Source organism: Cheilinus undulatus, linkage group 9, assembly GCF_018320785.1.
Source record: "Cheilinus undulatus linkage group 9, ASM1832078v1, whole genome shotgun sequence".
In the NCBI taxonomy this organism is placed as follows: Eukaryota; Metazoa; Chordata; class Actinopteri; order Labriformes; family Labridae; genus Cheilinus; species Cheilinus undulatus.
The window spans coordinates 33,218,771-33,246,739 of NC_054873.1; the positions used below are offsets into that span (position 1 = coordinate 33,218,771).

Here is a 27,969-nt window from a genome sequence, read left to right on the forward strand (position 1 = left end):
CTCCTCACTCCTCATCCCCTCTGCTCTCTGTGGAAGCACATTGTTCAACGCGGGCTCGTTTTACCCAGAACCAATGAATGCCTTGGTGCATTTTAGCTCCTGAAAACCAAACACTTTCTCGGAGATAACAAGGTACAGATATCTGAGGACGGCGGGAAGCAGACCAAGAACATTTTGTTTCCTCATCATTATCACAGCTGAGAGGCAACAGAGTTGAAAGATTTTTTTTCTTCTTCTCCTGTAGACGAAACGTCGCTGTTGTCGCTAATTAGACCCCTGCTTGTTGTAAGTATGCACTGCACATTCCTGTGTCCGAAATATGTCGGCACTGACTGTTTTGTCTATTTATACAGCTTTAAGCTTTTTGGAAGCACTGCTGGAGATTGCGGTCTACAGTTGAAACACGTTAGCTAGCTATTACATTTAAATATAAGCCCTCTTAACTGAATCGACGCGAGCAAGTCCGCCTTCTCTTTTTATATGTATGGCTAGATATGCAGTGAATTTTGTCTACATGTCTTTAAAACACAGTATTTGTGTTAGCAGCCTCCCTTGAGTTGGGGTGTTGTTACTTGGTTATGGAGGAATTTTACTGGACTGTTATGAATTTTCCCTTATCTTACACTGAAACAGAAACTGAAGGCATTAAATGAATACATCCATAGTGGGGAATTCACGTCCTGACGTTTGCGTTAGTGAGTAAGACAGTCTTGAGTGTGAGCTTGCTGCTGCCGATAGTGGCCACACAGACGAGTAGGGTGACGCCCCGTCACACTGAGTAAAAACTGAATGTATCACTGCGGAAGTTAGATTCCATTACAAAGCATTAAGAAAGCTGACTTTGGATTTATCTGCTCTCTGGAAGCTGCTGTCAAACTGTTGGGCAAGTTTTACTGAGCAAAGATAGCTAAGGCAGCACTTATGTTAGATTCACTCATAACATGGCTGTAGGGCTGTCAGTAGAAGGGAAACTATTTATCCACTTCGCTTGTCATAAAACCCAGGCTTATACATTTGGATGTGAGCCTTGGACTGCTAAAAACAAACGATATCAATGTCTTAATGATACCATGGAGGGGTATAGCGTCCAATAATGGACAGTTTTTGTTTTCAATTACCAAACATTGCATGCAAACCTTAGACATTGTTTTCAAGCAATGATTTGCCTATAAAATATGCCTACATATCATGTCTAAATATTCACGGTACAAACAATTAAGTTAGTGGCTGGATCAGCTGAAGACTTTTATTTATTCATCGTTGTCCGTTATACTTTTTCAGTGTACTTTAAGGACTGAAAGTTAACTTGTTGATCCTCAAAGTTTAAATTCGAGAGGCATCTGGCTGCAGACCTCTATGGTGGGACGTTTTGGGCTCATCTGTTGCAGACCTCTACAATGAGGTAACTTCGACCATGGGGTAGTAAGTGACATACTAACACTTGTTACGTTTCCTTAGTTTTTGGTGCGTAATTTTTTTGTTTGATCCTTCTCCCACTTACCCTAAACCTAACCTTCAGGGCTCAAGTGCCTCACCCTAACCCTCTCTGGGTTTTCCTTATTTTGTGTTATTTTAAATTCAGATTTATCCCCCTCAGTAAATTTTCGATTTAAATTTTAAAAAACTGCTGTTGTGAAAAATAGCCACTTACTGTAATCTCTGACAGTGAGTGGAAAATGTACATTATTCAGTAAGTCATTCTGGTTCCAGCTTGGGTAATGTACATCACTTCCGACCCCACAGTTGAGGTTGCCTCATTGTAGAGGTCTGCAACAGATAATCCCAAAATACCCCACCGCAGAGGTCTGCAGCCAGATCCTCTTGTTAAACTGTGCGTTTTAAGGGTGCAGTGTGTAAAATTGGGAATATTAGAAACATATAATGGCCAGATTCTAAATTGCAATGCTTGCATCTCCAGTGGTGATTGTGGCAACAAGTGTTATTCAAAATAATGCAGACCTGTTTTTTGGTCCCTTTTGTAGCACTGTGGAAACAAGCAAAATGCAAAAATCCAAGATGGCTGACTCTGTGGAGGGAACTATTTCCAAAGGCTATTGGAAGTTAACAAATATAAAACATTTTTTTATATTTAGGTGATCAAACACTCATTCAGATGGGTCCTAATTTCATTTTTACCAAGTCTGTTCAGCTAAATGTTACAAGGCTAAATATTATACACTGCATCTGTAAGGACTGAAGTTTTAGGTCTGAACTACATTTAAATAACAGTATCGAGATTGATATCGAATATCTGCAAAAATCCGATATTTTTTGCATCCCTAATAATTTCAAGATCACACAGTTCAAAAATTGACATAAATCTAGAAAAAAATCAAACAACCTAAATACTTCTGGCAATACCCCCAGCAGCATAGATGTATGTCCCAGAAATCAGTGTTGGGGACTTTGTTGTTTTCATTTATCAAACTTTGAGAGCAAAGTCCTACACACTGTATTTGCACAACTAATGCATTGTGGAGGAATTTGTTTGCAATTTTGACAGATTTGCTCCTCTGTTAGGCGAGTGTCTTATGAAAAAGAGAGTTTTCTTAAGCTTCTGCACTTTCTGAAACTATGTTCATTTAAATAACATAAGTTTTAAAACTTCTAGCATCAAAATGTATCAGAGTTATCAAACATCACTATACTGTTTCCCTCAAGAAAAAAATAGCATACATCTTTACATTATTGGCTGTAGGGTACATCATTTAACTAAACTGCTGTTCATATCTCATCCTTTAATCCAACTCAGTATCATTCCTCCAGTGGACATCAGCACCATGAGTCATATGTAACATGTCATCTACATACCTTTTCCATGATCATATAGACTGCTGGAGAACATTGGATGTAGACTGAGTCATATGAGTTTGACATCAGTGTTCAGATAAAGGGCAACAGCTGGAGGTAGGGTAGAGGTGCAGTGTTAGTCTTTTGTCCTTTTCTGTGGACAGCTGTCGCCTGGGTCGTGCCCATCGCAAGCCAAAAATTAATGTGACTCTTTTGGATAACAAGATATTACAAATGACTTTTATTTAATGCTTCTTTAATATGCTGCTTTAATTGGTGCTGTGGAGTGGTTACTTTTGTGTTGTGTAATAGAATATTTAAGGGATGTTTTGATTACAAAGGAGCTTTACCACCATAAACTTTGATATATTAGTTCAGATGCATGGATTATGAAAACTTAAGCCATTAACCAATGTGTGAAAGAACAATTTAGCTGATAGCTGTCAGCAGTTTTTTTCTGTTTTCATCATTTCTTTTGGTGTAACACTCAGGCATTTAACCAAAATCCCACAGATGTCCAGAGGTGGGAACCGGAAATGGTCAAATGTGAGCTCATGTCTGCATTTTAGGACTCATTCGTGCACCACTCTTTTAGCATACAAAGCCAAACACCGGGATCTGCAGATATGAGTATTTTTGCTGATATGTACAGCTGATATATTGGCTGTACATATCAGCAGCACAAGTCATATATCAGCTTTAAATAACGACTAAATCTATAACTGTACCATCAGGTATAGGTTGTTGACATGCCACACTGTCTACTGCTTTACTCCTCTTTAAGCTCTTCTTGACTTGGCCTCTCTTTTCACTGGAGACACTTGGTGGTTGTTACAATTAATAAATAATAAATGAGGTGTTTGTGTATTATATTGTTATTGGTAAAAGATAAAATGAGTTTGGAAATATCGGCATCTCATCTCATCTCATATATCAACAAAAATCCTTTATCGTGCATCTCTTATGCCTTTATTCCTAGAGGAGGATGGAATGAGAGAGATGGGGAGAGACATGCAGGAAAGGAGCCACAGGCAGGACTTAAACCCAGGTCGCCCATGCATATAGGCCGCGCCTTAATCACTCCACTTTGCCATCTTTGCCATCTTTGCCCCAGAGATCATATTGCTCTTAAAAAACAACACATATTGATCAAGTATGGAACATTTTGAAAGTATTGTTCAAAATGTACATTTCAGTATTTCACTTTGAAATGAATTTGAAGAAACATTTTTTGTATGGTTTTGAAAGTCTTTTTTCATATTTCAGATTTTAAGTTTTAAACACTGGATTTGTTGTTGTTATTTGTTGTGCCAAGTAGATTGTAGGAGTCTGTTAAATGCCATTCACCATCTCACTGCTAACCTATAGAGTTGTTCCCTTATTCTTTTTGTAAATAACGCCAAAGGTTGCATGTTTGGATTCTCATTTCTTTAGAGATGATACCATAACACTGATCTTAGCTACCTGATGTTGATCCTTTACAGGTTTACAAGGGATGCATGGTATTACTGCCATGATATCAGTATCAGCAGATATTAGCTGTGTTCCTATGTGAGAATAAGTTTGTTGAGTCTAATACGGGACTGACAGATGCCAGCTGAAGTCTTTGTCTTTGTTCATCCTCATTCCTTAAACTTTAAAGTGTGTTTTAAGGATTAAGGTATAGGTTTTAACTTCATTTTGGCATTGATATCTGTATCAGCTCAAATGAATTTGGAAATATCAGCATATCAAATATCATAAAAAATCCAATATCGTAAGGTTGACTTGCAGCTTAGACTATGTGACCTGCAAATATTTCTGTACAGAGTGTTTTTTTTAGTATGCCCTCACAAACTGCAACAGCTGGACAAAATTCATTGATTCCACTTTTTGCTGATGAGTTTGGGGGTGTTTGGTGTCCGATGATAACCCTTATGGCTCCTGTAACTGGCAGCTCTTTGTGTGTGTGTGGAGGTCAGCTGGGCTTTTCATCTCTGCTGCTGCCTCATCTGTCTCACCCTGCCTGACCAGCTGAAAGGATGACCCAGTGGGGAAAAGGTCACCCGTACTCCGGTGCCTTTAAGAGCAGCTTGTTTTAGCATGCAAACATTAATATGGACACCTGCAACCAGAAAGTCTTTATCTAGATGTTTATGAGGGAGAAAATGTTTGAGGGGGATTTTTTTAATTAACAGATTGTCATTGAGAAAAGTTTAGGTTTCATTCATGAATTTTGGAGTATTTTCTATCATCCTGCAATGGGAATGAAATAGTGCTTTAAATGGATCTAATATAACACTTATGTGTACTTTGTTTGCTTTCATTTCATTAGTCAGAGAGCAGAGCAGTGATTCCTCAGATGCCGGTCAATGGTGATGTTTGGATGCCGTTTAGAGGGATGATGTCATTGGAGAGCAGTGGGAGGGTGTGTAGGGCTATCAAGGCTCCAGGATGGGTCTTGGAGTCTCAGTATTCGACCATGATACCTCCCTGGAGAGGGTCTCCTTACCATCATCTCTCCATTAAAAATCTATTATCTCTGGAGCAGGCTTGTGGCTCTGCCAGTATGGATCCTTTAACCAATTAGGGGCTTTAATGGAGAGCGGGGTGCATGTTGAGGAAGGTGGCCTTTAATATGGCCTCCATTTTGCATTGTGTGATATTGGAGTGCTAAGATATTTTTTTGGGCTGGAATTAAAAAAGGGATGTTTGTTGCCAATAATTATAGAGTGGAGATAGCCAGGATAAAGCAGAAGAACATTAAGCTTTTTTCATTATTGATTTCTTCATACATTTTTCCGTTTCCAGGTCGACCCCTCCCTCCCTGTGGTTTCTATGCCCTTGGTACACAGTAAGAGTAGCCCTCTCCCAGCCTAGCCCCCTTCTCCCATCAGCCCTCTTGCTGCTCTCTATACTCACACCCTCCGTAAGCTGCCATGTAAGATTATCCTGGTCCAGGCGGGGCTCTAGGGTTTCAAAACGAACTGTTAATTTCCCAGGCTGGAGGTGGTGAGCTAAAAATAAACTTCAACACAGACATACTGCACTGCTTATTTATCAAAAAGGGAGCTGTCATACAATGTTGTTTGGAGATGTTTGAAGGATTAAGTATCTATTAGGTATCTTCTGATACTATTCTTTGAGGTGAAGTATCTTGCTACACATTTACATGTGCTGTAGGGGCTTGAGATTGAACCCCAGACCTTCTGGTTGAAGACGATCAACTCTACCTACTGAGCCACAGTCATCCATAGATGAAAATACAGCCTTAGATAGTGCATTAACCTCCGAAGACCCTGCATGTACATATGAGGACATTACGTTTGGGTAGTAATTTTACTAATTTCAGCTATTAGGGTTTTTGAGATAATTGTCTATGATGTCCACAGAAGTTTAAATAATTTCCTTGAAATATTGATAGAATAGACAATGATGTTTTGAGGAATTTTTATGGAAAATTTAGGGAATTTGTACATTTTGGGGAATTTACATGGATATTTTCAAGTACTCTCATGGAAATATGAGAGAAATATGGGGGATGTGTTTGATCATTTCCTTGGAAGTTTTGGGGAAAATTTGCTTTGAATTTTTGTAAATTATCATGAATATTTTGGAAATTTGGTTCAATGTTTGGGGGAATTAGTTTGGGCATTTTAAGGGACATTAAGGGAAATCAGTGTAAATTTTAAAGCGGGGTTGTCCTTTGAATTTCTAAGGAATAATTACAGAAATTTCAGATACATCTTTTGAAAGTTTGGGTAGTTTTCCAAGAGGATCTGGCTGCAGACCTCTGTAGTTGGGCATTCAGCTGCAGACCTCTACATGGGGCATATTCGACTGGGGAAGTGGTGTACATTACCCAAGCCAGAACCAGAATGACGTATTGAATTATGTAAATTTTCCACTCGCTATGAGAGCTAAGTGGCTATTTTTCACAAAAGCAGAATTTCATTGACTTAAAATGGAAAATTAACTGAGTGGGATACATTTAAATTTAACACACCACAAACTAAGGAAAACCCAACAAGGGTTAGACTTAGGCAGCTGAACCCTAAAAGCTAGGGTTAGGCCAGGGGGAAGGGGGGTAAATTAGAAACAACACACCATAAGCTAAGGAAAACCCAAAGAGGGTTAGGGTTGGGCAACCAAAACCTAAAGGTTTTCTGGTAGCCCAATCAAAACCTTCCCCACCCAAAGGGGACGGGAAGGGGATAAAATAAAAAATAGTATTAACTAACTTAAAACCCAACAAGGGTTAGTACATCGTTTCCTGCCCCACGGTCGAGGTCGCCTCATTGCAGAGGTCTGCAGCAGCTGAGCCTAAAACGAGGTCTGCTGCCAGATAACTCTCGAATTTTCACCATTTGCGTGGAATTTTGGGGACTGTATTTTTAAATTTGGGGGAATCTGATGATAAATTTTCAAGGGTATTTGCTTTGAAGTTTTCAGCAATTTCCATTCTTTTGTCAGTGTTTAGGTTTGATAGCAGTTAAGTTTTGCTGAAACATTTGGGGACAATTTGAAAAAAGTTTGTGGTACTTTTTCCTGGTAAATTTAAAAAATATTTTTTAATTTTTCACAACAATTTTTGGCAGTTTCTTTGAAATTTTAGGGAATTTTGGAATGGAAAATATCGAAGGAATTCAGAAGTTTTAGTGGAAATTTTGTTTATGCCTAGCTTTAAGAAGTCCATGTGGCCCTTCATCAAAATAACAAGAAAAGTGATTCTCTCCCATACCTCTCTTAATAACTGATACTGACTAAAGACCCCAACAACTGGCCAATTGGCTGACACATAGCCAAAACATAAGGTCAAAAACAAATCCAGTGCTGTATTTTCTGCAGAAACGGGACCTTTGGCACATTTATAGTTTTATGTCAAAATTAATTCCTGTTGAAGACAAGGCTGAGCTTCTAAAGTGATCAGGTCCTACTTAATAAAAAAGTGGAAGAAACTAAAAATTAATTCTAAACAAAAGCTCTAGTCTCAGAAGGTTAAAACTGACACTGTTTTATCTTTATATGGCATCACAATCTCCACTAACATGACCATTTTCCTGAAACTAGTGCTTTTTGTTGAAAAGGTAGCTTAAAGGAATAGTTACGAACTTTTCAATTGGAGTTGTACTTGTCGGTAAGCTTATTAGCACAGAAGATGTCAGTCAGTTTGGACTCTGTATGATTTAGAGTGTAGACACAAAAGCTAGGATAAACAGCCAGGCAGACAGGATTCTTTGCTCCAGATAACTTGGCTTATTATTCAGAAAAACAAGTTAAAAAAAAAAAAAATCAACATTGAGGTCAGTGTACCCTAAAAAATTTAACAGCACTATATTTTTCTGCTAACAGGCCAGACACAAGAAATGTGTAAATAATAGTAGTTGGAAAAGTGCATTGGTCAGTGTTACTTTGAGGCATATTTGAGGAGTTGGCAATGCTGGTACTGGACGGCTTTTGTCTTATGATCACGGTATGTTGATACTGAAGCAGGAAGCTTTGCACATCCACCTTTGATAAGCTTATCTGTTCACCTCACTCTGATCTTCATCAAAGTGATTTATACCGTGCATGGTGGATACTCTGACAGTAATGTAAAATTTAAAATTAAGGACACTTTTGCAGATGAAAAATGTGAGAAACATTGATACATGTTCTGATTATTTTGATCTCCGGCAGCAGTGCCCTCATCCCTCCTCTCTGCCTGCTCAAAGAGCAGCTCAGTATGCGCCCCTCCTGACAACAAGTGGCTGGGAGGAAGCGACAGCATCTCTATCAATGATTAATTTTGCCATTCATCTCCGTATGTATGTGTGGATTATTAATCAGTCGCTGTCATGGCCTAGTTCGAGAGGGGAGATGGCACGGCAGTCTGTTTTTCTTCCCCCGGTCTCCTGGTAGCGGGCATGGGTGCTTTGAATTTGCATCTCATGCTGTAAATTTTAATCATTTGGCAGGTGCACACTTGAGATGTGGTTATGTAGAAGCAAGGCAGCAACCAACCATGTCAGAATCTGGAGAGCTGTGGGGGTGTAAGAGAGCCAATCTTATTTTTGTACGTTTTTATTCATGTGTGTGTCCTACATTTTCCATCTTTAGTATTTATCAGTTCAATTCTGTGGTCTTTGTTGGCATGGATTTTCAAATACAAAGCCTAAAAAGCTCAAGTTGGAATTGAAATTATTCACACCTGTTGATCCACACTTTTAATTGAAATTTCAATTTAATGAACGATTATTGTTCCATGATTAGTACTTATTATAGCTTTGCTGTAGTAAGGAGAGAGAGCACAGTCTAAATTGGACAAATACATTGGCATCTGTCAGTCCCAGAAGAGTTGAAGCTGTTCTAGCTGCATAGGGTGGACCGACGTCATATTAGACCCTGTGGATTAAGAATGGGATGTCACTTAAGTTCATATGCGAGTCAAGGCAGGTGAGCGAATACTTTTGGCAATATAGTGTATTTCACATTCAGGTGATACATAGTGTTTTTGGAAGGGTAGGACCTTTTGAAGAATCTCAGATGTAGATTGGATGAACTTTCTGTCTTATTCATTTTAGGCCAGTCAGAGCATCAAAACATGACAATAATGGGCATGTGCTGCCCTGGTGAGTAAACTTCATAGCGTCGGCATTACAGACAGCCATTATGGTTGTTGACCATCGGTGGAGCCAGTTGGTGAATCAAACTCTTGATAAAGCTATTGAGGAGATAAGCAAAGCATCTTTTCCACCAAGTAAAGTTTTCAGTGCAGTTCTTAGCTTCTCTTTAGACGAAGACATGTTCAGTTTGGATCAAACTGCAGCTGTAGCTACATTACTGGCAGCTGTGTTTACAGGCTTGCACTACAAGTAAACCATGTCTGTAGCTATGGCCTTGTTACCCTCAAATCAAGCAGATTGGTTTATTCATTCTCTGAACGGGAGCAAATGTATCAGTTTGAAGCTTTGCAAGATGGATCCACTTGATTACAGTAGAATCTGAATGATCCATCAGCTTTGTACAGTTAAAGTTGACAGTTAACAGTTAAATTGTAAAGCTGTTATATCAAAATAAAATAATGATCATCAGGAAATTTAAGATGTAGCTAGTAGTCATTTAATAATTTGACATGCTGTATTTGGTTCTTCCTTTTATTGTAAAGCTTGATAAGTTTCCAAATAGCCATAATGTGATTTTTATTTCTTGAGCTTTCATCCTCTTGCTACCAGAGGTGTCTCAGCGCCTGTCCTTCCCACACTTGTCCCTCTCCTCTTCCCACAGCTGCTGTTTATTTGGTTTAAGGAGGCTGTGAGGAGTGAGGCTGGCTATGCAGCTCTGACACGGTCTCTGTACAGCAGCCAGGTCGGCCTGCACTGTGTACCAGGTTGATTTATATACAGTGAGGGAAAAGGAAGCTAAATGTTTTGCCACAAGATTGAGAAGTCAGGATAATTCCCTTCCTGTTGTGCTTGAAAATTAAAGCTGGGAGGCTGTTTTTACAAGGAGGCCACTGTTGATACTGGTGATGTTCAGGGCTACCTGTTCCATTAAGGCAAGATACGGCTTACCGGATCACGGATGTGTTGTAGGAGCATGTGTGTGTAAGTGTGGGACTAAATGAGAGCCTCTAAATGACTGTGTGGTCAGGTAGCAGGTCTGCTTTTCTGTGAATCATTAACCAGTCTCAGTCTTTGCTGATCCCAGTCTGCTCCCATATCAGACACTTTTAGACACAAATAACAGTATTTAAGAGGTGAAGGCTGATTCTGTTGATGAAATCTCACACCCACAGACAAAAACGGGAGCAGCTACCTTTGACTCCCTGACAGTGAAATGACTTTTTAAGTTTAGCTTTCCTTTCTATTTTGCATGGTGTCCAGTTTAGACACTGGTGGCCTGTCCTCTGCTACTTCTCTCTTTTTCTACAAGACAAGTTTCAGATTCACTCCAGCTGTATGTGTGCTCCTCTGGGAGATAAAGCTCTAAAGACAGGGTGTGTATTCTTCTCCAGCTGGCTGAAGTGTCACTATTTAATTTAGGAGTTTGTGTTACAACCTTATGTATTGAATTTGATATTATTGATGACCTCAAGGAGGTAAAGCAGCATATGTGACACTGCCAGTGATGTGTTGAGGATGTTAAAACCTTATTTGACTATTTTACAGAGCTCAGCTACAGAGGAATGAGACAGACTTATGAGGAAGAGAAAATGAAAGCAGTTTTGGGTGTTAAGGTGGTGCAGATGAAGTAAGCTGTGTCTAACAGTGCGTGAAGCGATTACTGTACGTTTGTGTTGAAAGTGTCTTTTTTTGTCACATCTGTCAGAGAGTGAAACAAACCTGGACGTTAAGAAATCCAGCACCAGTGATTTTCCTCTGAGCTCTGACAACAGAGCTGACATCACTGATGACATAACTGCACCGCTCATTGTTGTCTGTATGGCGCTGAGCTGAAGTCGTAACCATGGGAGGCTCCTGTGGTTGCCTTAAGCCTCGGGCACACTGTATTTGTGGTTAGCCATAGGCTTGGTCATACTGGCTTGCTGTAGCTTATAATTGAATTAATCCTCTAAAACCTCTGTGATATCAGCAGCATGTCTTACTCTCTGACTTATCATGTGCAGTCATGTCTGTGTGATGGATAAGGTCATCTTCAGGTCATAAATCTGGTAATTCAGTGAATCTGCAGTTAAAGCTGAGTCACACTTTTTAAGTGTCTGTAATGGAAACGCCCATATGACTACTTTCTCTTCTCAATGACTCAACACAGCTGGAATTTCACTGACCCGCAGAGTTGAGGGTGGTGGTGGGGATTTCAGGACATCTACTCTGTGTATTACTTTGTCTCGTCTTTGCATTCATTCACTCACATGTTTTGTTCCAGCTGACCCAATACTTCTAAATGGAAACAAATATCAAAGAAACCAAGGCATAAAAGATGAAAAGCCTTCTTAAAGTAGAGCTTGTTAAACAAAAGCATTGACTTAAACACGTTTAGGCATCTGACCCTCTCTAGAAAGTTGACTTCTAAATGGCATAGTTTAACATGCACATTTGATGAATATCCAGATATTTTAATGGGGATGCATCACTACCACTTTTTTCAGACCAAGTGCAAATACCAGTATGAATTCTGAATAATAACATAACAATTCTTAAAGAGTAACTATAACCCCAACACTTAAAGGAACATTCATGTGTGTCTTTTAATGAGCAGCAGGTGACCTGAAGGTGCGGCTCTCAGTCATAGTCTGTATAAAACTGATCCCCTTCGATATTCATGGCACACCTGTCCCCACATACTTGTGTATTTCTGCCTGCTGTTGTGAGAAGATCAAGAGGGGGTTGGTGCAGAAATTTGCTCAACTATCGCTCATTTTAACCACGTTTTCCATCCGTTTGTCCCGCAGGCTACTGATCCGTGCAAACATCTACTGCGTGATATCCAGGGGACTTTTCTGCATTATAAGTGTGAGTCTTGTTGCGAGAATTTAATAAATTGTGTGCAATCTTGCACCGAAATTCAGCCCTTCCTTGTTTAAATATCTTGGATATTGGTTCAAATACAACTTTTGCAGATAAACCAGTCGCATTGGAGAACTCTCTCATGATACTGAGTCAAAGCATCCCAGTACTTATTTGACTCTAGCCCTGACACAGGGAGGAAGAGCATGTAGAGACAGAGATGGCATGCAGTGGTGTAAATAAGTTAAATATCATAAGGCTATTTAGTTTGTTTAATAAAAGGACAAGGTATAAACCTGCTCTAAGGTATCCTTAAATGACTTCAGTTGTGATCTGGTGTTGTGTAGAAAATAAAATAGGATAAAATATACTTGACCTTCAAGGGGGGGGGGGGGGGGCAACACTGCATGAGTTTTCATTTGAGAAAGTGGTCTGAGGGTTTAGTTACTCTTTTAAGTTATTTTGAAACTTTATTTTAGTTTCATCAAATTTTACACACCTGTCTTCTTAAAAGTTTAACTGTGTGTTGTTTGCATTATACTGTATTTTGTCATTCTCATTTGTGTTAAATTGTCACCAAATTGTTGACATGGCTCCAACCTGCCTTGCCACTCAGATAATTAGAGGCTAATATCAGGCTGTAAAATGATATTGAGTACAGCATATGGAATGTTCATAGGTACAAGCACTTAAGCCCGGTATCTGTATCAGAATCAGTGCATCCCCTGCATAAATCTTCATTTTTGCCTCCTTTTTTTCCCCTCTGTCTCAGTATTCTGTACTGCCATCTGCTGTTTTACATAAGCTTTTGAAAAAATTTGTCTCAACTCAGCCATTGTTTCTGATTGTGATCTAAAATTTAGATTTTTCCGTAAGTAATTTTCCCTAAACAGTTGAGTGTAATATGATGGTTATAATGTTGCTTTTTTCTACTTACAATCAAGCTCTCCATGTTGGAGAAGCAGCAGTTTAGTGTTTTGTTTTAAAATACATTCCTGGATCATAATTTGTTCTGCTTTTTACCTGTGCAAATGATCTCCTTCAGAAATTGATCTCATTCATGTTCCCTCAGGAGACTGACATGTTTCTTTAATAACATGCTTTGATTTATAGTCAGGGCAGCCGTGTTGCATCGACAAGACCCGTTAAGTGGGTTCAGTGGGTCCATAGGGGATGACTGCAGACACACCTGGAGTCATAAAATACAGTTTCAGGCCTCTTGTGTTGTTGCTATGGACCGATCCCTGTGGAAGAAGCAAGGGAAACCAGCATGAAGCAGTTAACATTAGAATAATAGCTTATTATCAGAAAGATATGGAGAGATATGGCTGCCCCTTTTAACGTATTTTTTGTCATTGCTCAGTGATCAGTGTGAGTGGCACATGTCTTGCTTGGTTCAAAGGTAGGCATCAGTAACATGAAACCTGAGTGATAGGGGTCAGCCTGCCAGTGTCATGCCCCTTCCCTTTCTCTCCTGCTGCTCTCCCCTCTCATACACACTCTCTGCTTTTCACACCGAGCACAAGAGGATTGGAACATCGAGTACCTTCAGCACATTTTTCACATTCCCCTTTGAGGGTCTCAACCTCAGCCCCCACTACAAACACACACAGACTCCAAACCACTAATGTTTCTCACCACTGGCCAGTGATGCTAATAACAGTTGGCTTAGTCTAAACCTCTAGTTGTGGAGCACATCACAGCATTCAAGAGGCAGAGAGCAGCTTGCCAAACCTTAGCCTGTTTCTGTTGTTGTTCTCTCTGTACCTGGTGATGATGAAGCTGCTGAATGTCAGATTATTGACCCTGCACCTTTTCTCTTCTGCTTTATTTCTCTTCAGCGGTGCTGTGTGCCAGTGTGTGGTGAGCAGCAGCAGCAAAGATGACGGAGTATAAGCTGGTGGTGGTGGGAGCAGGAGGCGTGGGCAAGAGTGCACTTACCATCCAGCTCATCCAGAACCACTTTGTGGATGAATATGACCCCACTATAGAGGTATGAATCTTTTCTATATGTTCTACGTGCTGTTCACAGGAAATGCATGTTTTTGATATGATTTTATTTAACCAGGAAAACTTCACATATCGTTTAAAAGAGTGTCCTGGCTGAGACGAGCAGCATGATTAAAAAAGACACAAACTTAAAAACAGAGCAATTCCAATCACAGTACAACCAAATCCTGAGTCACAGAGCAAAAAGTCATCTGTTAGATCATCAACCGGATGCATCTTCCTCTAATGCTCTCAGCCTACCTTTAAAAAGATTTAAAGCAGTGGTTCTCAACTAGTGTAGTCTCAGGACCCTCCACTTTTTAAATAACAATACGCGACCCAAATTTTAAAAAGTTATTTAAAAATGTTACAGCTTGGATCTTCAGTGAAGAAAATAAATGACAACTGATTTTTTACACCCCATTTTCCCATGACAACATGTACATTTTTGCCATTTTTACAGAGATCGTAAGAAATTACTTCATTATCATGGAAAATCCTTTTTTTATTATAAGAAAATTAGATAAATTAGTTGAAATGTTAATAAAATGTTTACCCATGATCACATTGAAACAGAGTGGAATCAGAAGTATGGATTGATATCCACTAAACCTTGTAGACATTTGCCACCTTTTTTTCCAGTCACACATAGGAAGGGGTTCAAAATATCGATTCTCAGATTTTAATTACGATATCGATTCATATAATCCAGAGATTGATCTTTGATTATAGGCCTGCTCTTTTTCCTGATGGCTCCTCGTGAGTGTCCTTCTGTTGCTCATGCAGCTTGAAACTTGACCAGCACCTGCCTCTAAAAGCCTTTAGACTTAGATTCAAGGTTTGAATCTCATGCCTAATAATGTTATTTTTTAACCTTGCAAGGCAGATAGATATGCCCGTTTCCTTGTTTTTCACTGGCGAATCCATCTTGCAAAGTTCCCATCTGAACCGTTTGGGCCCGGTTAGTAAGTGACGGGACCAATCAGTGACAAGGGGCAGTACTTTCAGGCGCAGCAGAGTCGTGACGTTAACAAGCAGCAGCAAGAGCTGGTGCAGTTATAGAGGGAGAGATTAGCGTGGATGCTGCTAAAGCGGATGCATTTTATCAGAACTTGACAACATGTCTTTGTTAAAAGAAGAACAAAGAACAGCAGTGAGTTGTTTTCTTTTCAAAAACGACAAAAGTCGAGTACATACATGTCTATAGTCGCCATGTTTTGCGTTATTCCTCAGTAGCTGCACACGTGCAGCTCGATAGCGGCTACGTCACGTGTTTTGTTGCTCTGATTGGCCCGTAGAGATGTGACAGACAGAACATTCACCCAGTCACCCTCCGAGTTTTTTTCAAAGCCTCTGCCTTTTCTCAAACATTTCCCATTGAAGTTTTCCCAGATATATAGATAGATAAACTTTATTGTCCCATTCAGGAAATTTGTCTTAGACAGCGGTGCTACTGGCTAAGGGCACGATATACATAAAAAAAACACCAGACAACATAAACAGTTACATTTGCAAAAGGTTGGCGACAGACATGGTCAGTAGTAATTACACTAGAAGATTAAGTGCAGTGTTCATTGCAATAATCATTGAGAATAGTAAAACAAGTTAAAATGGTCGAATAATGACGAGAATAAAAACATAAACAAACGAAAAAGGCAGCAACAGCAGTACTACTGTCCGAGTTGCCAGCTGAGCAGCGCCACCAGAAGTGAACTCCGATAGATGTGTGAAACAAATCCATCTGGCGTGTCAGGTGAGTTATTTTTGATATCTGGTGCATATTATCAATATGAGCTGGATATGCATATGCAAGATGTGCCACATGGATATAAAAACTAATGTATTAGTTTTGCGTCATTTTCTAAATGCAAACAAATTGATATGTTTAAAAATGTGCCTGGTTTGACGGTTCTTTGTACAATTTCCATCTTTTGTTCACCAAGGATCTCTTAAATGAAATAGCTAAATAGAAGTTTTAAATAAACATCCCTTTGTGAATCAAATCACATCAACTTGAATTGAATCATGAATTAAATTGAGTGAGGATCTTGTGAATAGAAATTAATTTAGACAATCAGTTGTGACATCCTGCCCTATTTACAACCCACTGAAAACCACTCCATGACTCACTTTTGGGTCCCGACCCACCAGTGCAGAACCACTGATTTAAGGAGACTGGCTCCTCTAGACCTAAAGCCTGCTACGGCAGATTCCAGGCTGTCACAGAGCGAGGCTGTAGCTCCTTGAATTTTCCACAGGAATAAAATCACACAAATATGATGGGAGCAGGTTAAGTATAGCCTTATAAATAAGGATATGCCAATGATTTAGCCTCTGAGGGGTTAATAAAGGCCACCCAGCTCAATCATACAGAGTACAAAGATGAGCCAAGGACTTCAGATTCATTATAATCCTCTGTGCCCCATCATGTCAAGTCAAAATGTATTTATATAGCAACCACAATTAACCAAAGTGCTGCTCAGGTTTAAGACATGAATAAGAAAGCTTAAAATACATGACATTACATGCATACAAGGCAATAATAAACAGTACAAATAAGAGCAGAAAATATCAAGATGTCAAAGCTCAAGTGATATTAAAAGTCAGTTCAAACAGATTAGTCTTAAAAAAGGACAAAGTTTTCAACAGATTGAGCAGTTCCACAGGTAAACAGTTCCACAGTCTTGGAGCAGCCTCTGCAAACACTCTTGTCACCATGGGTTTTTAGCCTGCACCTTGGAACATCTAAGAGCATCTGATGTGTTGACCACAGTGCCCTGGCTGGAGCATGATGGTGCAACAACTCAGACAAGTATTATGGGGCTAGCCCGTGCAATGTTTTAAAAACTAGTGAAAGAACTTTAAACTGGATCCTGAAGGGAAAGAAGCTAAACCTGCCATGACATGATGGCGTCAGCTGCATTTTGGACCTACTACAGACAACAAAGCAAGGACTGATCAATCTGTGCTATACAGTATCCAAAGATTTAAGGCATTGTAAAGCAAATAAAACAGCAACAAGTCTTTTATTTGCATCAAAAGAAAAGCGAGACTTATTTCTGAAATAAAAACCTAGTTGCAGCTTTAACTTCTATCCCAGTTGCTTAATATAAAGCTTATAAGACAGCTATTTATCAGTCAAGAAGCCAAGGTTTGTATGGCTAATTGTTCTTTTAAATAGCTCTAAATTGTTGCATATTTGTGCAACAGTTTCATATAAAAATTTGTGTGCAGCAATCTACAACATCCCACAGTTACAACTGAGCTTTTTATCCTCAACCTTCTGGAAATGACAGCTCAGTCTAAATGAAGTAAATTTAATTAACTTAATAAAACTCTTTGGCTTTCCCAAGATGGTCAGGCTTTGAATATATGTAGTAAAATTGTTTACTCGGGCTCTCTATAACCACTTTATTGAATATGAAGCACTGACCAGCACTGCAGGCACTGCAATGAGATGAGGGAAGCCAGTGAGAATGTTTCTCCTCTCTTTTCTCTCTTTTTCTCCCTGTCTCCACTCTCTCTCTCCCTTTCTCACCACGCCTGCCTCTGGCCAGACAATGTCCTTTTTGTGTGTTTGCATTCCTGGCCCCTATGCTCTAACAAACAAAAGGACGGCACTCCATGTTTTTGTGGCTGCGTGTTGGAAGGCTAAACATTGGCCCCAATAGATGCCCTGCTCCTCTGATCTCTTGATGCTCGTTTGACTTGGGAATGGATGGGGAATTGAATTACACACAACACTAAAATACACAGAATGACCAGCTCTTTTAAGTTTGAGTTTTATTTATTTATTTCTGCAGGACTCGTACAGGAAGCAGGTTGTGATTGACGGGGAGACCTGCCTGCTGGACATCCTGGACACTGCAGGTCAGGAGGAGTACAGCGCCATGAGGGATCAGTACATGAGGACAGGGGAGGGCTTCCTCTGCGTCTTCGCTATAAACAACACCAAGTCTTTTGAGGACATTCATCAGTACAGGTGTGAAAAAAAGACATGTAATGGATGAGATGGGCATCACATATTGCATCAATGATATAAGGCTTTATTCTGTCTGATCAAACACCACACGCCTCTGTTTGTGTATTTGTACATGGAGTGTGTTTTCCAGGGACTCCCATGGGGTCTGAATAGAGAGGGGTGTGTATATGTATGTGTGCCAGCTCTCTGCAGCAGTCGGGTGATGTCATACTGTAGCGTTTAACACGGCTAAAGAAAGCTTAGCCCCCAACTGGAGGATTACAGCATGATGCCAATGAAATTGATCCTGACTCAATTAGAGGAACAGGGGGAGAGAGGTAGCACTTTCAAGGACAGGGAAGGAGAGAGGGGGAGAGAAATTCAGCTGGAGATGACAGCATCCTCTCTCTCTTTCCCACATTTTGTCTTTCTCATCACATTAGACGCCCACTTGACAGTCCTGCACGTGGAAAGTAAAAGAGACATATTAGGTTTGCCACTTCCTCTAAGGATTTGCAGGTTTTGAGTTTATTACACTTGTGTGTCTGGATTGCTGCCATTGCAGCCTGGTCTTTGTTTTTTTTTTCTTATTAGTCTCAGCTTAAACTGCTGCTGTCACTGTGTGCAGCTTGCAGAAGTATGCAGGGATATTTTGCTTGAAGCTTGAAGGGTAGGTGGTCTTTTTAGAGCTGGTGAGTTATTTTAGGATCTGTTGTCTATTTTCAGGCAAAAAAGTCAGGCACATTTGCAACAGTGTTTGCACATAGTACCACTGCTCTGCTGATTTTCGTTCTGATTGGGCTTATTTTTAAATGCAATGGGTAAAATATTTCTCTTTAATTTGAAATACTTGGGCCACCAGGAGCATAATGGCTAGGTCGATCCTCATTTACGGAGTCTCTAGTCTTTTAGGTGGGCAGCCCAGATTTAAGTCTGACTTGTAACTCCTTTTCTGCAATTCATTCCCCACCTTCTCTCCCTGACTCCATCCACTTTTCTATGTAGATGAAATCCTAAAATGAATCTTTCAAAAACTCAGATACTTTCCTCACTAGCATGTAACAGGTCTAGAACAGAGCACCATATCTTAAGTGCCATCAAGTCTTAAAGTAACAGTGGTCATAAACACCATTAGCAGTGTTGCCTGCAGATGGGCAGGGCAGACTCTAGTGGCTGCATCCTGCTGCAGTGTAGCTCAGGGAGAAGAAGGGCCCAAGCTGATAGATTGATCTGACCCACTCCTCTCACTCAGTTCCCCCCTGGCCGCCTGGCGTTTGGCGCTAGCTGCTGTAGTGATGAGGTAATGCTGTTCGCTGCCTGCCTGTTGCCTGTCCCTCCCCCTCCCTCTTTTTCTCCTCACCTCCCTCCTTCAGCAGTGCAGCACAGCCCAGCACCGGCAGGGCCCCCAGGTCCTCCTCAGGGTCCTAGAGCTCCCTGGGTGGATTGCTCTCCAGCGGTTGTGCTGCTGTTGTTTATTAAGCAGTGATGATCCCAGACAAGAGAGATGTCACTGTGGTGAAATGCAGATCTAATAAAGGAACATGTTTTGTAAATTAAATGTTTCTGTTGCATTGTTTTTGTTTTTGTAATTGACAGGGAACAGATTAAACGTGTAAAGGACTCAGACGATGTGCCCATGGTGCTTGTGGGAAACAAATGTGACCTCCCTGCACGTACGGTGGACACAAGGCAAGCCCAAGAACTCGCCCGATCCTACGGCATCCCTTATATAGAGACCTCTGCAAAGACACGACAGGTATGAAGAGATCAAGAAGAAAACACCTACATACCTTTCATAAAGGTGGCACTATTTCACACATTTTCATGGTCACAAGAATGTAAACAAACACAGTTAAGACATTTTAAATCACTGCTAAAATGTTGAGGGCCCTGGAATTCTAAATGGCCCTTTGACTGAGACATGTTTCAATAATTTCTCAAACACATTGTCTAGGCTTCAAGGTGATGTCAGGATTTTTTATCATTCATTTTTGTGGACCTGCTTGTTTATATGTAAATTTGTGGCATTTATGGCAGCATAATAACCTGACACGCCCGATGGATTTGTTTCACACATCCATCTGGAAAACCTTCGATATACAGTGTTTGGGAAAGGGCAGAGCCTTCAAAACAAAACTCGGAGGTTGATTGGATGAACGTTCTGTCTGTCACATCTTTACGGGCCAATCAGAGCAACAAAACACTTGACGTTGATGTTATCGTCACTACCAAGGTGTGCAAGGAATAAACTCCATATAGAACTGCATAACAAAACTCGGAGGTTGATTGGATGAACGTTCTGTCTGTCACATCTTTACGGGCCAATCAGAGCAACAAAACACTTGACGTTGATGTTATCGTCACTACCAAGGTGTGCAAGGAATAAACTCCATATAGAACTGCATAACACGAAACCATGGCAACTATAGACATGTCAGTACACGTCTTTTGTCGTTTTTGAAAAGAAAACAACTCGCTGCTGTTCTCTGTTCTTGTTTTAATGAAGAAATATCATCAAGCTCTGATTAAACTGGTGCTTTAGCAGCATCCACGCTAATCTCTTCTGCCATAATTGCACAGGCCTCTTGTTGCTGTTTGCTTATGTCATGACTCTGCCCCGCCCCTGAAAGTACTGCCCCTTGTCGCTGATTGGTCCTGTCACTTACTCACTCACTCTAACTGGGGCCAAGCGGTTCAGATGGGAGCTTTGCATGATGGATTTTCCAGTGAGAAACAAGGAAACAGGCACATCCATCTGCTATCTGCTGATATTAATGTTTCATCGAGTGGGTCTTAGAGAAACTTTAAATGCCTGCTCAGTCCTGAGGAATGGTCTAAACCACTGGTTCTCAGCTGGTGAATCTGGACCATAAGGTGGGGGCACAACTTTTTTCAGTGGGTTGTGAAGATATGTCTGGTAATGTGTCAAAAGGTCTTATCGCTTTTAAAAATTTTTTTTTTTTTTTTTGCTTTTTTTTTTTTCTTTAATCATTTTATTAAATGAAAATGACTGGTTGAAGTTTTCACTAATTTGGGTTGCAAGGGAGTTGATGGTGGGCTCTGGCACCGTTGATGCTTTATGAGATATTGAATTTTGATATGCCGTTTGATATTTTTAGATGTCTGGTGCAGCACAGTTAATCCAATCACAACTGCATTTGCAAAGTCAGGCAGTGCAATTGCATAGGTGCATAAAAAGCTGCAGTAATTTTTTTATTAGTATTTGAAGGGTTTAAAAATGCCTGTAGAAAGGCCTTTGACTTTACGATTGTGCCACTGCCTTTGCACTTTGAAGAAGGAAAAAGAAAACCATTTACTTTTTACAAAATATTCAGTGTGTCCCAAATGCCATACTTCTGTGCTAAATGCGAAACATTTGATACGAACGCCATACCAATGACGTAGCAGATATAGTACTGTTAGCAAGCTAGCATGCCAGCTAATGTTAGCATCCAATAGCTAGCTAATGTTTGACTATTAGAGGCAGCAAATTTCAATCAAGAAAGGACATTTAAGGCAAAAAAGTGTATTTTCTTTAGCCAAGTTAAGTCAATTTTCAAAGCACTACTGTAAAGACTTCAGGTTCAGATTTATTACGCAACTTGAAATTTGCAGATTTGAGCTAAGAAATACACACTTCATAACTATCATTATTCTCTGCATTTTCCTTGATAACCAAGCAAGTAGACTCTTGATACCATTTATGTATGATGTATTATTCGTCAATCGCATTTGCCCATTATAATTGGAGTTGCACATTGTGGCCAAATTATGCAGCACTAATGTCAAGTTCCCAGAGGCTTTAATTTTTATTTTTTTAAGTATACAATAATCCTGTAGAGGGACATTAGGACAGAAGTGTTGGATCTAATATGTATATCCCTATATTTATGTATTAATTGCAAGACTTGATGCCATCACAATATTAAACATTAGATAATTCTGTGTATTTTTAAAGGCCTAACATACATGCACTTCAGTGGACAAAAATGATTTCCTCAGTATCAATTTTAACCTCTTTTTTGTCCCATACCATTGAAAACCACAAACCTCAGATTGTATGTGAAGTCCAAGCCCACCTGTGCTGCATCACACTATAACCAACAAGTCATCGTACTGTCAAAGGGCTGTGCTGAATGTTTTCACGTGTATTCATGCACATGAAGAGTGGGGAATGGCCTGCAGTGTGATGTGATCTCTGATTTGTGTTGCTGGGAACATTTTATTGTGCTGCAGGCAGTGACTCAGCCAGGTTATGCTGGCATGAGAACAGAGCTACAGTCTTTTTTTCTAACAGCCTCCACGAGGACAAGCCGCTGCACAGCTCAACCTGTGTCTGACTCATTGTTACACGCTGTGCAGGTACACACAGACTCACAGTCATCACCGAGAGTCTGTCATTCAAACAGGGAGCATACAGGGCACTTAGCCATGACTTAGTCATTATGAGACTTTGATTTAGAGAGTCTGAAATGATCACAGTTGCCTTGGTGATGTTACTATCTATCCATGGTGACAACATTTGAGAGCTTTGTTGACAGTAGTGCGAAGTGCATGCACTGTACACTCAAATTTTAGGTGAACTGATTTGATCCCTAACCATTTGTGTTTGTGTGTTTTCAGGGAGTAGAGGACGCTTTCTATACACTGGTTAGAGAGATCAGACAGCATAAGCTGAGGAAGCTGAACCCTCCTGATGAGAGCGGTCAGGACTGTATGAGCTGCCGCTGCGTAGTATCATGATGCAGGTAACAACTTTCTTGAACAGCCTCATAGTTTTATAATAACAGTGTTCCTATAGACCTTTAAAAAGTCTTAAATTTGACCTTAATGCTTTTCGTGGCCTTTAATAAAGTATTATTTTTATGAGTCAGAGGTCTTTGACTTCAACATTTCTTTACCCAGTCTTTCTTTTCCACCATTTGTTTATTTGGTTTTAATTATTCTTTTTTTAGTATGCTTGTTGTCAGTGGTTCTCAACCTTTTTTCTTTAGGCCCCCATAGTTGCATCCAAGAAAAGCTGGACCCACCAGGAAAAAATAAACATCGATTTTAATTGTTTTCAACAACAAAACCATATCATAAAAGGCCATTGGTTCCCAACTTGTGGCTGGGCACCCCTTGGGTGCAAGAGATCTCAGGGCGGATGTGGGGCCCTGTCTGCTCTGATGTTCTTAAAATAGGAAATGCATATATATTCTTTTAGAGTTTAAAAAGTCATATGTTTAGACATTATAAACTAAAAAAAATTGAAATTTATAAATTCATAAATCTGCATCACTATACAGTTGTAAATTAACAAGAAACCAAACTGAAAAAGGTGGTTGGATAGCCCAAGTTTACAGAAATATCTCTTCTTAGTCCAGATAATAATAATCATATGATTATTCTGGGCTAAAACCAACTGCAGTACTTTTGCAAGGAATACAGCTTCATCTGCTAGGATTTTATTGCATGCAGTCCGTCCGTTTTTCTGCTTTATATAACTCAAAAATTAGAAGTGTTAATTCACATACACTGATGACTCTTGAAGTTTTAAAAATCTTTTTTTCATGTAAATTTGCGACTTTTTATCATTGTAAATTTATTTTTTTTCCCTCAAAAATTAATGGGTGTTTTTTTTTTACGTTACAATATGTAGTAAACAGATGTCTTGAAAAGAACCTTTTAGGTAAGAAGGCCTACTATGTTGTGATTTTGTTGATGCTTAACTTTTCTTGGATACAGGTAGGGGAGCACTGAGGAAAAAAAGGTTGGGAACAACTGTAATAGGCCTACTCACCTAATAGATTCTTGCCAAAAGATCTGTATGTTTACAACTTATTTTTACCCTCTTAAAAAAAGATCAGTTAATTATTTAGGAAAAAATTGATTTTTTTCTAGTATAAAAAGTTGTACATTTTCAAAAAAAAGTCATAAATGTACGTGAACTAACACAATTTCTGAGATTATATAGCAGATTGCATGCAGTCATATCCTACTGGATGATGCTGTTTTCCTTGCAAAAGTATTGCACTTGAGAGAAAAATCAACTGATAATTCCTACTTCGACTGATCAATAAGGAAATACTTGTAATTTTAGCCCAGAAAAATTATTGATCATTATCATCAGGACATAACCTGACACACAAGATGGATGCGTTTCACGCATCCATCTGGAAAACCTTCAATACTAAGCGTTTGGGAAAGGGAAGAGGATTTGAAACAAACTCGGAGTGTGATTGAATGAATGTTCTGTCTGTCACATCTTCACGAGCCAATCAGAGCAACAAAACAGGTGACGTAGCTGTGACCGAGAAGGGCGTGCACAGCTACTGAGGAATAACGTGAACCATGGCGACTATAGACATGTCAGTACATGACTTTTGTCGTTTTTGTAAAGAAAACAACACAATGCTGTTCGTTGTTCTTCTTTTAACGAAGGAATGTTGTCAAGTTCTGATAAAAGTGGCGCTCGTCGCTGCTTGCTTATGTCACTTTCTAACCGTCCCAAATGGTTCAGGACCCCCCCCCCCCCCATCTAACCAATGGCATATGTTATGATAAATATTACTATATTGTGTACTGACAGAAAAGACGCATTTAATCAAATATGGGTGTTTATGACTAAATAATCTGTCTGTACTGTATCAATGGACAATTCAATAACAGTGAATTAAACCAGATAATTCAGCATCTCTCAGTGTACCAAGAATTTATACCATTTGCCAAAGTCTTAAATTAAGTCTTAAAAGTATGTTGGAACCCTGTTGATACCCTCTTGTCTGTTGATAAAAGCTTCTTCTTAATTCTTAAAAAAGTAAAACAGCACTAACATTGGTCTTTTTTGTGTCACCAGCTGACTGTGGCACATGGAGGAGAAATGCTACAGTGTGTAGCGGCAGCATGGACTTAAAGAAAGAAAGAAGAAACAACTCAATGATGAAATACAAACTTTTACAAAAAGAGGATGATTGAAGCAGAGGCCGTCAAAGGAAACCACCAGAGCTGACTGAACCATGGACCTTTGTGGACAGGAGGATTTGGACTGTTGCCTAAGTGGCTACCTGAACTAGCCTGGTCCGGCCCTTTTTTTTCTTTTTGGTCCACACGTTGACCTGAGAGCGACACCACTAATGACTCTTCGTCAGCTCCAGTGTGGTCTCGCTGGGTGGCTCCACAAGTTCCCTGCTAACTTATTGTTTTCAGTCACAACACTGGTCTTAAACGGGGTGTCTCTGACCTCCTCCCACCTTTAAAACCTAACTTCACCCCCCTCCCCGGCCTGCCCACTGGAAGGACTGACTTTAATGGAAAAGACTGGAAAGAACTTTAAGTTACCCCAAAACCTCTTCTATTATTAACCTCCTCATCCCTCAAGTGTCTGCTTGGTTCCTTCGTTGTACTGCAAACAGAGGATGAAGGCTGACATGGGACTGACTATAATTTGTTGTTGTTGTTTAACAGTTAGCCTAGCTGTAAAAAAAATTTGTTTTAAATATGAATCTTACTTTGTGATCACAGAATTTAAAAGTCACTGAGCAATATGTGAGCAAGGTTATTTCAGATGGCACCTGGTTTGACATTTTTCACAACCTGCCTCATACAGTTAGATTTATTTTTAGATTACAAATGTCAAATTGAGGATTTAAAGCAAGATAAAATGTCCAGTATGCAGCTGCTTTCTTTGTATCTTTTTGGATTAATAATAGTAATAGCTAGTGTACGTAAGTTCTGGTGCAATAGGATTCTTTTCTGTCAGATTTACCCAGATCAAACCACCTCTTGTGGCTACTAATTTTCCTGTGTTTATTTGATTTAAAAAAGAGAGGTACAAGGCAGGAAAATGAAGATGTAGCGGCCTGTAGAAAAGGTTGAAACCCTGATGTTTTTGTATAATTACAGGCAATAGTTTCAGACAAAATCAGATGCTTTTTTGCGCATTTCTTTTCATTCAAATCTAATTTACTCCATAGCTGTAACGCCTATCGCAAGAATCACTCCTTGTGGATATACGGCTCAGGAATCAGGCTCCAGGACATCCCACCTAGCAGTCCTGACCAGGGTTAAGGATGTCGCTAGTTTGATAGCTTTCAGGGTGGATCACACATTCCTGCCTCAGAGTGAGTTTATAATTTTCCCACACACCATAGTATCCTCAAACCTCTCCTCCTCCTGTCACCTCAGCTTTTTAACGAAACAATAAGAAGTCAGGTGCTAATCATTTCAGATCCACATTTACCGTATATGTTGGAGTGCGCTGCTTGTTTCTTAACACTCGCTAGCTTGTCCTCCTCATGACTGCATTGTTCTGCTGCCTCAGTGGAAGAGACAGCACCGTGTTGACTTTGCCTTATCTGTTAGCTAGTTTGTACCTCATGTATGCAGCCAGTTCTACCTGGGACGTGCTCTGTTTGCTGCATTGTTTTGTTTGTTTATGTGCAACTAAAAATTTAGGAGTGTTGAGTTTAGACATGCGCTGTATAGAATTTAAATGACAGGTCCCTAAAAACACTACACTGATTTAAATAAGAGGGTTTTCTGTAACGCCATGTGTGTCTGAATGTTTTAACAAGACAGAAAATTTCACAGTAAGTCCAATGAAAGCCAAGTTGTCTTGCTCCTCTGTTCATATGATTTTCCTGTTGAATTTAAACATGTCATGGTGATTGATTGCTATAAATTGTGACCTTTTATTCAGATTTTCTCAAACATTTCATACATGAATTATCATGTGCAGATTTTTGGAAATTCCTGGTGACGTTTGGTAACCAGCTTTTTATGCAGACTATGAAAACATCTAGGACCTCTTTCATGAGAGATGAAATGTTTCGTCTTCCTTCAAGGTTGATTTTGTAAGCTAAAGTGACTCTTTAAATTCATAAAATGGCTTAAAGAAACATAATCAGTCTTGGGGACAACGTGGATGTTAATGCTTAAATTGTTTTTACCAATTATTTGCTCATTTCTCTGCTATGAGCAGGACTATGAGCTTTGAATGTGTTAGTCCTTAAAACCTTTTTAAACTATTGTCATGTTTTAAATTTACTATACTGAAATAATGCAGGAGTTGATCTTTGGTTTAGCCCTTAAACTTAAACCTTTAAGTAGAAAGATGATGGTAACATGTAAAGACAGTCCTGATGGTATGCTTGTCCTCTCCCTGTCAGTACATCCATAATAATAGTTTCACAAATCTATGTATTCAATTCCCATTGCTTGAAAATATCTGCATCATGCCACCACAGGGAAACTCCAGCCAGCAAACCACAAGTATACATGTCAGAAAGAAAAACCTGGCAAGCATGACAAAGACTGTACGGACCATTTGGGAGTTTTTGCACAAGGATACAGTGGGCTCAGGGGCTTGTTTTCACCCTTGCAAACTGTGGAACCGGGGTGTGGTAGAAGGAATTTGTGAAAATGTCAACTGTTTAGCTATTTAAGATGTATTTACTCTTTGAAAATGTGGCAAATGTATTGCAGGACAGGAATAAAGATGTCAAGGTTAAATGTGTATTCTCTTCTTTCAACTGGTTTAACTTTCACAGCATACACCTTTTAAATTTGAGGTTTGCTGCCATCTAGAGGCCATGGCACCAAATTCTAAATTTCCTCTCTTGAGATGGTTTTCCAGTTCTTCAGCCTGGATTTGCTGCTCTTTTGTGGAACTTGCTGCCTTCAGTCTGTAACGTAAAAGTGTGATCTGTTTGGTAGAGATCAGGTGGCTGATCAGTTGTTTTGCCTTCAGAAGTTCTTTGGTTGCTCTCTCAGTATGTTTTGGGTTATCATTCATGTGCACTGCCCAATCAGTTTTGCATT

At 39.7% G+C, this 27,969-nt stretch overlaps 1 protein-coding gene across 3 annotated transcripts; it reads left to right on the top strand.

The window, feature by feature from the left end:
* Window positions 1–27,660, top strand: LOC121514905 (GTPase HRas). Of its 3 annotated transcripts, XM_041795324.1 has the most exons (8): window positions 1–132; window positions 245–285; window positions 12,164–12,224; window positions 14,060–14,211; window positions 18,011–18,189; window positions 19,765–19,924; window positions 22,792–22,916; window positions 25,007–27,660. In XM_041795324.1, the coding sequence occupies exons 4-7, from the start codon at window positions 14,101–14,103 to the stop codon at window positions 22,909–22,911; spliced, it is 570 nt and encodes a 189-aa protein (XP_041651258.1). In that variant the 5' UTR covers window positions 1–132; window positions 245–285; window positions 12,164–12,224; window positions 14,060–14,100; the 3' UTR covers window positions 22,912–22,916; window positions 25,007–27,660. The 3 variants fall into 3 exon arrangements, with proteins under 3 accessions (XP_041651258.1, XP_041651259.1, XP_041651257.1); XM_041795325.1 differs by lacking the exon at window positions 12,164–12,224 and having other exon boundaries at window positions 9–132; XM_041795323.1 differs by lacking the exon at window positions 12,164–12,224 and having other exon boundaries at window positions 9–285.
* Window positions 27,661–27,969: the final 309 nt, after the last annotated feature.